Source organism: Porites lutea, chromosome 11 (assembly GCF_958299795.1).
Source record: "Porites lutea chromosome 11, jaPorLute2.1, whole genome shotgun sequence".
Lineage (NCBI taxonomy): Eukaryota > Metazoa > Cnidaria > Anthozoa > Scleractinia > Poritidae > Porites > Porites lutea.
In genome coordinates, this window is record NC_133211.1 from 22,033,128 (window position 1) to 22,043,438 (window position 10,311).

General features: G+C 39.1%; 1 protein-coding gene across 1 annotated transcript; it reads right to left on the bottom strand.

The window, feature by feature from the left end:
- Nucleotides 1-406: 406 nt before the first annotated feature.
- Nucleotides 407-9,965, bottom strand: LOC140953329 (uncharacterized). Its single transcript, XM_073402820.1, has 6 exons — nucleotides 9,769-9,965; nucleotides 8,859-9,019; nucleotides 7,912-8,046; nucleotides 6,371-6,424; nucleotides 4,912-5,346; nucleotides 407-3,576 (listed from the first exon to the last, which is right to left on the bottom strand). Exons 1-6 carry the CDS (start codon nucleotides 9,963-9,965, stop codon nucleotides 1,079-1,081), a joined length of 3,480 nt encoding a protein of 1,159 aa, XP_073258921.1. The 3' UTR covers nucleotides 407-1,078.
- Nucleotides 9,966-10,311: the final 346 nt, after the last annotated feature.

Genomic DNA, 10,311 nt, shown 5'->3' on the forward strand with positions numbered 1-10,311 from the left:
GTTATATCTTTTGAGCAGGAGTCAAGAAAAAAAAAAGCTTTTTACTATGGATCTGCGTCTAATTTTGTGTATGGATATCTATAATACACGTAAAAAAATAAAAGCGGTTTATCCCACGTTTCATCTCGTGTATGTTTTCTAAAAATCCATGGACAATGAAATTATAATATTTATTAAAAAAAGGTTTGGGTGTAGATACGGTGACAGGTTGTTCAGAGCTAAGCTAAATAGATCATCGGCCGCAGATAGACAAATATGTGGGAAACATAGACATCCCGAAACATCAACAGCAAGTACCCCTTAAAAATATCATTTAAATTAATGCGCGTACGATAGCTCACGCCTCTGCCTTTCTAATAGTTATTACCCATTGTTACCCATTCTCTAGAAAATCAAAACAACAAAGTCATAATATTATCTTTTTATTTTTTAACAGCGCAACATTATATGCTAAACATTATAATTCCTTTTTTCTTGAGGATTATGCTTTCAATCAAGACCAGAAGCCCACAAGGTGAGGCCGGAACAGCTAACTCGTCCCCTCGTTGGTTTAACGAGAAAAGCGCGTGAAACTTGCGTGCGGAGGAGATGGGAAGAAGGAAGAAGGGAAGGGTCCTTACCCTCTCTCCTTCCCATCTGCCATTTCCCTAAGATACGGTAACAATCTCCCGCGACTGTTCGTTGACCGCTTCCAAATAATAAGAGACGACTAGGGACGAGTCAGGACAAACAGGTGTAGCTTTCTTTGTAGTTATAAACTGGTGCTGTCGAATATTGGAAAAAAAGAAGAGAAATCGTGAAATCACCGATCCGTTCAACAACAACCATAGTATTCTCTTTAAATACAGAACTTAGCACTACTTAAAATCTTAAACGCGAATTAGACATTTCACCTCCTTGTTAGTTTCTGTTGTGCCTCAATTTGTATTTTTCCACACTTTTAAGTTAAAGAAAAGCGACCTTACGATATTTCTTCATAAATTTATGAGTCTAATAAAAAAGCTTAACTGATAAACTTGATGCAAGTTCCTTCTCCATGTGTTGCCTTAAAGCACTTTCTTTCGGCCATATTTCTCTGTCAGCGACCGTAGCTACATGAGGCAGACTTGGAAACAACACGTGTAGGGTAGTGGCAACACTTCTGCGTCAGTGGGCTGTAGTACGAATAACCACATTTCAGACGAAGGCATTTGGCACTCTTGAGGATGACTTTTCCATAACAGCATTTCTGCCTCAGTGGGCTGTAGTAGTAGCGGCCACATTTCAGACTAATGCATTTGGCACTCTTAAGGATGACGTTTCCATAACAGCATTTCTGCCTCAGTGGGCTGTAGTAGTAGCGGCCACATTTCAGACTAATGCATTTGGCACTCTTAAGGATGACTTTTCCATAACAGCATTTCTGCCTCAGTGGGCTGTAGTAGTAGCGGCCACATTTCAGACTAATGCATTTGGCACTCTTAAGGATGACTTTTCCATAACAGCATTTCTGCCTCAGTGGGCTGTAGTAGTAGCGGCCACATTTCAGACTAATGCATTTGGCACTCTTAAGGATGACTTTTCCATAACAGCATTTCTGCCTCAGTGGGCTGTAGTAGTAGCGGCCACATTTCAGACTAATGCATTTGGCACTCTTAAGGATGACTTTTCCATAACAGCATTTCTGCCTCAGTGGGCTGTAGTAGTAGCGGCCACATTTCAGACTAATGCATTTGGCACTCTTGTAGATGACTTTTCCATGACAGCATTTCTGGCTCAGTGGGCTGTAGTAGTAGCGGCCACATTTCAGACTAATGCATTTGGCACTCTTAAGGATGACTTTTCCATAACAGCATTTCTGCCTCAGTGGGCTGTAGTAGTAGCGGCCACATTTCAGACTAATGCATTTGGCACTCTTAAGGATGACTTTTCCATAACAGCATTTCTGCCTCAGTGGGCTGTAGTAGTAGCGGCCACATTTCAGACTAATGCATTTGGCACTCTTGTAGATGACTCTTCCATGACAGCATTTGTGGGTCAGTGGGGTGTAGTAAGAATGGCCACATTTCAGACTAATACATTTGGTACTCTTATAGACGACATTTCCATGACAGCATTTGTGTGTCAATTGGCTGTAGTAGTAGCGGCCACATTGCTGACGAACGCATTTGGCACTCTTGTAGATAACACTTCCATGACAGCATTTGTGGGTCAGTGGGTTGTAGTACCAACTACCGCATCTCAGACGAACGCATTTTGCACCCTTGTAGAAGACACTACCGAAACAGCATTTGTCGGTCAGTGGATTATAGTACCAGCTGCCACATTGCTGACGAACGCACTTGGTTTTCTTGTAGATGACACTTCCATGACAGCATTTGTGAGTTTGTGGATTATAGTACCAACTGCCGCATTTGAGACGAACACACTTGGTTTTCTTGTAGGTGACAGTTCCGTGACAGCATTGGTGTGTTTGCGGATTATAGTGCCAGCTGCCGCAACTTAGACGAGCGCATTTGGCACTCTTCTGGATGACTTTTCCGTAACAGCATTTCTGAGTCAGTGGGTTGTAGTAATAATGGCCACATGAAGGTAGAATGCATTTGGCACTTTTAAGGACAGCAGCTCCGTAACAGCATTTGTGGGTCAGTGGGTTGTAGTACACACGGCCACATTTCGGCAGAACGCATTTGGAACTCTTGTCGATGACAGCTCCGTAACAGCATTTTTGAGACACTGGATTGTAGTACCAACTGCCGCATGTCCGACGGACGCATTTGGCACTCTTGAAGGTGACAGCTCCGTAACAGCATTTTTGGGAAAGTGGGTTGTAGTACCAGCTACCGCATCTTAGACGAACGCATTTGGCTCCTTTGGGGACGACGGATCCGTAACAGCATTTTTGGGTCAGTGGTTTATAGTACCAACTGCCGCATCTCAGACGGAAGCATTTGGCACTCTTGAAGATGACGCTTCCATAACAGCATTTTTGTTTCAGCGGGTTGTAATAGAAGTCGCCACATTTAGGCTGAACGCAACTGGCACTTTTGTCGATGACAGTTCCGTAACAGCATTTTTTGGTCAGTGGGCTGTAGTACAAATGTCCACATTTAGGCTGAATGCATTTGGCGCTCCTGTCGATGACAGCTCCGTAACAGCATTTTTGAGTCTTCGGACTATAGAACCAACTACCGCAGCTCAGACGAATGCATTTGGAACTCTTGTAGCTAACACTTCCAAAACAGCATTTTTGATTCAGTGGGTTATAGTACCAACTGCCGCAACTCAAACGAATGCATTTGGCATTCTTGTAGATGAGACTTCCAAAACAGCACTTGTGGGTCAGTGGGCTATAGTACCAACTGCCGCATGTCAAACGAACGCAGCTGGCACTCTTGTAGATGACGTTTCCGAAACAACATTTGTGGGTCACTGGGTTATAGTACCAGCTGCCGCATTTTAGACGAGCGCATTTGGCACTCTTAAAGATGACGCTTCCGTAGCAGCACTTGTGTGTGTATCGATTGTAATATCCACAGCCCGTGACCGCCGGGGCATTTTCTTCAAGAAAATCCTCATCGTTGTTTTCACTGGATTCTAGGAAAGGTTAAAATAATTTTATGCATATGCATTTTGTGACTCATGAAGGTTTTAGTAGCGTTTTAAGGTATGAAGATGTCTCTTTTTCACTCTTATACTTTCTGTTGATTATAAACAATTATTGGATGATTGTGATATCCGGAATAATCAAGTTCATCTCATAGCCTCATTGGCGGAAGGGCAAATAAATGGCGAAGATTTGAGAACGCAAAGCTCCACCGGGAGCTTCAAATACCAACTTGAGAGAAATAGAGTACAAAGTTTGTTGACTTAGCTAGCATCCTAGAGCTTACACTTTGTTTTCAATTTGGCCCAGACTTTTTGCTTTTGTTTGTATATGTATCATTAATTTTTTTTTGCGTGATCGAGGGTTGTGCTTCTCCCCAGGGGTGGGGTTCCGGATATGAATGGGGTAGGGATGCTCGTCGGAAATTTTGAAATAAACCCCTAAAGGAGACCGATCTGGGCGTGGCCCAAGGTTTTTTTTGACCCCAAAAAGAGACCATGTTAAAACGCAGACATACTATAGGTTGTCGTGAACGGGTTTCTGACAGATAATCACCGGCTCTCGATATTGTCGTCTACAGATTTGCTTTAAAAGATTTACGGTCACAGATTTCCCAGGCTCTCTCGCGTCTCGATCTCTCGCTTAACCTAAGCGATAACATTACATAATTACGAAAGTCTTGCAAAGGGTACAATGTTCAAATGAGTTTATGTTTCACTCTTACGTGCGATTCTATGTCACGCAGTGGTCGGCGGTAACCTGTGTACAGCCTCCCCTCCCTCAGAAAAAATCGGAGAAGTGGGATTTTTTTTCGGAGGGGAGGAGGCGGCTGTACAGTTTTATGGCAGCCTAGTTAAAGTCGCCTTTCGGCGATTCTAGAATATAATGGAAACACCAAACAATTAAACTATAACTACCACTCAACTCCCCCCCCCCCCCCCCCCAACCCCACCCGTGAAACCATCGATAAAGACCTTGGACTTAGAGCACAAAAATTACCTAAAAAATATATGCCGTAAGGCACTGGAATATATACCATAGGTCACTGGAATAAGTCACCGGGAGGTGTAGTACTAAATGCTAAGACTTTTTTTGAGCCGTGACTGACGTTTCGACGACCTGTGTAGTGGTCATCGTCAGAGCCAGAGTGAAGAAGACTACCGCACAGGTTGTCAAAAAGTCAGTTATTTTCAATAACAGTCCTATTCAAGACAACCCTCAACCGCACGTTGATGTTCCACCTTCGCATGACATGACTCCTAGGTTCAAACCACTCGCTGAAAAATATATGCTTTATACACAGCATGAACTGAGTCTACTCTTACCTGTAATAAGACTGCGTTCATCAGAAGCTTCAATGGCTCGTTCCTCTTCAGAGGCTATGTTTTCTTGATCATTCGTTTCTTCATCCTGGCCTCCCTCATTCTTGATATCTTCTTCTTTAACTTCTTCAGCTTGAGCTTCTACATCGTCGGGTTCTTCGAACTCAGTGTTTTCGTCTTCAGCTTCGTCGACTTTTCTTTCTTCTTCGTCTTCAGACTCTTCATCTTCATCGTCTTTGTTATCAGCATTGGATTTTTCATCGTTCGAACTTTCATCCTCAGCTTCTAAATCATCAGATACTTCATCCACTTCGTCAAAATCCGCGGTTTCATCTTCGGCTTCATCATTATCTTCATCGCCATCACCTTCTTGAACCTTTTCGTCTTCAGCCTCTTCATCTGTAGTTTCATCCTCGCCATTGCTCTCACCCTCTGGTTCTAAAAAGATTCGTTATAAATTAACGCTGGGACTTACAAAGAGTATCCATCCCCTACTCGTTTTTTTTTTTTTTTTTTTTTTTTCATGTATCAAGAGGATTTTATCTGGGCACTTGTCCATTTCAGTAGCGGTTCGTTTATATATGAGACACATTTACTGTTAATTTGGTGAAAATCGGCTCATTTGATATAAGATATATTTAATGCCAAGTGAGGTGTGGTTTAAGTGCATATTTTAGCTAAAGAATTATGGCTTGTAACTTAAATGGGAAGAAGTATACCTATTATTTATTTTTGTGTTCTATTATCTACTTCTTGTCAACTTCGATGGCTACTGTTCTTCACTAAACAAACCGAAAAAATATAGTGCAAAAACCTTAAAAATCCGCCATGTTAGATGATGTCAATGGCCCTCAGATCAGCAGCCATTTGCATATCTATCCCATAATATTAAACTTCTCTTGTACCCTTTTAGTAAGGGTAGAAACTTTTCAAAATGTAACATATGAGAGGGCGGACTGGCTCGGTTCCCGAGATCTCGGTCTTTCCAACTGGGATCTTGGTAAGCGTGCTGAAAATTTTGCCATATGAACACTTTAGCCCGGCCCGGGTGGCATCGTCTTGCATTGCCTGCTATATTTTCCACATCATAAGCATCCCATTTAACTGCAGTGATACAGCTTTAAGAGTTACTGAAGCTATGATGGCGCAAAAGTTATAATTTTTGTGTTTCGCCATGTTTGCTTTGTTTCTCAAATTGAGCGCCAGAACTCAGTCGTCCACAGGAACTTTGGCCTCTTTTCAAATCGGAAACGGGGTGAAATTTCTCATATGAACCCAAGGCGAAATTCATCCTGGTTACCGTACTAACCGGGCCAGCCCGTTCAATCGGGCTTATGTAAAGAGTCCCTTATTCAGATTTATGATTTGTCGATTCTTTTACTTATCAGAAAATTAGGGAAGTACAATTTAATATATATGATTCAATTAATAATTTGAATTCCACTAAGAACTTTTTAAATACCTGTCAGTTGGTTGTTGTCCTCCTCAGTTTCTTCATTTTCACTGTCTTCACCGTCTGATGGACAGACAATAAGAGATTAGGTTTCGATTTCTAATTTGTTAGTCCTTTTATTTATAGCATGTAAGGAAATTATGATACATGATAAACATATAGCTAGTTGAAAAAACTAGGTCACTTTTTTCGTTTGTTTCTAGATATTTGAACAAAAAGGGAAAATATTAAAGGGCAGCTCCCGTTCAATACTGACTTTTGAGTGAGACAGGAAACTTAAATTTCATTATGATGAATTATACAGTAGAACCTCTTTAATGTTTAGACCCCTATCAATGGTTCTTGCATTAAAGTCAGATTGCTCGTATCAGCGGTTTTCGTCTTATTGTTGACGGTTTTAACCTTAGAAGGATAGAGCAAAAAAACAAGCCCAAGCCATAGCAGCACTTTTGTAGAGTTAGAATATAATGTGTGCTTGACTTAAAACAACTGTTATTTGGTCATTAGTAGTTACCATGGCAACGTATCTTAAGCACTGATACCTAGAAAATTAAACCGGTGACTCATCCCTTTTATTTTGGACGATAGCTTTTGGCATTACAAACGAAAAATGCATAATGATTTAAAGCGAATTCCATTTTTTGAAAATTTGGAAATTAGATTTGTTATACGCAATGGAAATTTCCTTCCGTATATATATATATACATATTTCTTTTTTTCTATGACGTTTCCTTTCAACTCTAACAAAGTATAAATGGGGGTCAACCGACTTGTTTTCTTGTAAAATGCTTTGAGATCTCACAAATTCCCAAGCGAGTTTTCGTGATTGTAAAATCTGCCCTGTCTTGACTAACGCCAACTATTTCGTGTACACTTGCGAGAATAGAACGATTTGGGTTACAGTTTCAGAGTGACTTGAAACATCGCCTTCTGGACTCACTTTTCATCATCGGAGACAAAGTGATGTGGTATAGACGAAGCAAGGCAGTTTTCTTCGTCTCTAGAAATTGTGAGGACGCTACGCAGTAGCTTTGGGGTAAACATGATCTAGACGACTAAATGTAGCCAGGGAGATTTATTGCGGTTAACTGTGGTTGCATTCTAGTTCACTGTTTTTGTAGTTGTGCTAGTGTTTAGAGAGTTATTGCCCTTCTAATTCCCGTCACGATCAATCGTAGTGCACATCTATTTGAAACTTACGAATTAAGCGTAAGAATTATTGTTTTCTTGGAAATAACAGTTAAATAAGGATAAACGCGAATTTAAAACAAGCCAAAAGTAACCTTACGCAAGAATAAACTTATTTCAAAGTAGCTGCGCGACGCCATATTTGTTTTGTTTATCTCGTGCGTACAAGGTGGAGTGGGATGCGCGCGCGATGGACTCCCTACAAGAGGAAACTAGTGCGAGCTATCTTAAAGATAAAACCAAAAGAATTAGCTGGAATAGTAGACTTTCAAAAAAGTCCTGCAGTGCGTGTTTTCAATTTATTTTAAAACTGCAATTAATTTACCAGACGGATCGAGAACTGACTTAAAATAGAAAGTACCTGTTAGTGGGTTGTTTTCCACAGCAAGGTCAGCGTTTTCCTCCTCAGCCACTTCTTCTTCATCTTCTTCCGGTGCATCTTCATCTTCAGAGTCTTCTTCTTCAGCCTCCACAGGATCTTGTTGTGCTTCCTCGTCTTTATTGTTTGATTAAATAAAGAGGAAACTTATTAAAATTCAAATTAGGCCAAGCGTAAAAGCAGAGCTTCTTTTAAGTACTGACCTTTACATGAAACATTACAAAGAAATTCACTAACCTTCTTAACAATCACTTTATACTAACACTTTGAAACCACTATATTTTGAGTAACCTTTGATTAAGTGGCCTGTTATATTGAAGCAAGCAATGAGGCATTCTTCAGTTTTTCGGCCCAATTTCGAACGACATCGCAATGTAAAAGCGAATGATATAACTTAATAATTATAATGATTGTTAACTAGTCGGTAGTTGTAAAATAAAAATAATTACAGAAAAAAAAACAAGCTAATCAACCAGTAGATAATTTTTTCTTCTTGAATCCTTTAAATTTTCAAATGACGATCTTCAATTTTTACTTAACGTCATTTCAAATAACAGACACAATAATTGCAAAGTTGTAATAACGAGAGCTAATCCGAAGTTTAAATTTCCTGTGAAAAATAGAATGATAAGTTACGAAATTTGATAAAGTGCAAAATCAAAATTTGACAAAATATACAAGTTTGCATCATTAATGTTGAAATTTCCTATATATTTTTAGAATGATTAGTTACGAAATTTGAACAAGGTTTTGACAAAATAACACAAACTATGTATTGTTGCAAAGAAATCTAAAATCACTTGCCATCACTTGAATGAGACATGTTTTATTTTTTAAAAATGGTCTGGCTACTTTTTCAACTTTCCATCATTATTATTAATGTTAGAAGGCCGATTCCCAAGCTAAAAAAAAGAAGGCATTTGACATACCTATCAGCGTGTCAGCGTTAACCTCCGGAGTCTCAGCTTCTTCGTCTTCAGGATCTTGTTGTGATTCCCTCTCTTCATCGTTCGTTTCTGAATAGTGAAGAAAAAAGAAATAATCATCATAGACAATTATTATAAATAAATTAATTAATGAAGGTAAATGCCTGAAAGAACTGAGCATTAATGGAAAGTTAATTATTTTTACGTTTACTGATAAATGTGCTGTTACAGGTTACATTTTTTTCTTTCATAATATTTTTTTCCACCTTATTTGTTTTTTACTGACTTTTTTTAGCTTTTGGTTTGATATAGTTAAAACTTCTTACGTAACCGATATGAATAAAATATCTTGCTAAGCCTCTATTTTAGATACCAAGGCCTGACATAAAGTTGCATCTGGCAATAAAGGAAAAAGAACGCAATGTGTCAGTGAGTTAAATACGGAAAAGGCCGCGGTATACATCGCCAAGTAACTAAATAAATATTTGTCTTCATAATTTGTGGGTAACATAGTAAGACTGGATCTACGTGATTTTTCTTGAGTTAGCAAAAACAGAATTTGCTCTTGCCAAAGGAGACTTTAATGTGAAAAAAGAAACAAACAAAAACAGCAGCAACAACAACAATAACAATTTACTCCATCACTAAATGGCTCTTTTAGCTCGTATGTAACAAAATAATCAGTCAAAGTTAAAGATCGAGAGAAATCTCTTTACATTTAACGAGCCCAGATGACACGAAACAAAGTCGATTTAAAGAATAATTAAAGGTGAATTACTATTTCTTGCTCATACGTTTTCAAAGATCTGCTAAAAGACTGTAAAGAGCGCGAGACTGAGTTAACAAACAATCGCACAAGGCGTAAGAAAAAACAAAACAAAGACGTGGTCAAATTTTACCAGAAAGGTATAACCTCCTACCTTCGTCCTCGTCAATAGAAAATGCATTGTCTTCCTTGCCATCTGTTGCAGGATTTTCAATAACGTCTTCAGCATTGTTGACCTGTTTTATAAGATTTTCATCCGAGGCAACATTCTCTTCAGGCGTCGTTTCTGCCCTTACAACAGAAAGAACTAGAAGAATGACGATTCCTCGAACAACACACCTCATTCTTGCTGTCCGGAGTTTGAATACCAATTTTGGTTTGGATCATGCTTTTTATAATAAAATAACGGAAAAAATAACGAACTTTCACTGACGTTTTTCTTAAGGATGTCATTACATTCACTTTTCAGATAAACTGAGTAGCCACTTGTAAGGTTTAAAGCAGATATCGGTTCTAAAGGGATTTCAATAGAACACAACGCAGAATTGTATATAATATTACAAGGAGCACTTACAGCCGTGTAACACGAAGTAAATTCTAACGTTAGCATGGAGTAAGGCACGTAACTGTGAACCTTCAAAAAAGGTACAACTAAAGGAACATTTCTAGTGTTCAAGTAATTGTTATTGT

Coding starts and splice junctions, on each gene's coding strand:
- LOC140953329 (XM_073402820.1), bottom strand. CDS start 9,965: ATGAGGTGTGTTGTTCGAGGAATCGTCATTCTTCTAGTTCTTTCTGTT. Junction 6,425..7,911: donor GGAAAACAACCCACTAACAG/GTACTTTCTATT, acceptor TCTGTCCATCAG/ACGGTGAAGACAGTGAAAAT. Junction 3,577..4,911: donor TGAACGCAGTCTTATTACAG/GTAAGAGTAGAC, acceptor AACCTTTCCTAG/AATCCAGTGAAAACAACGAT.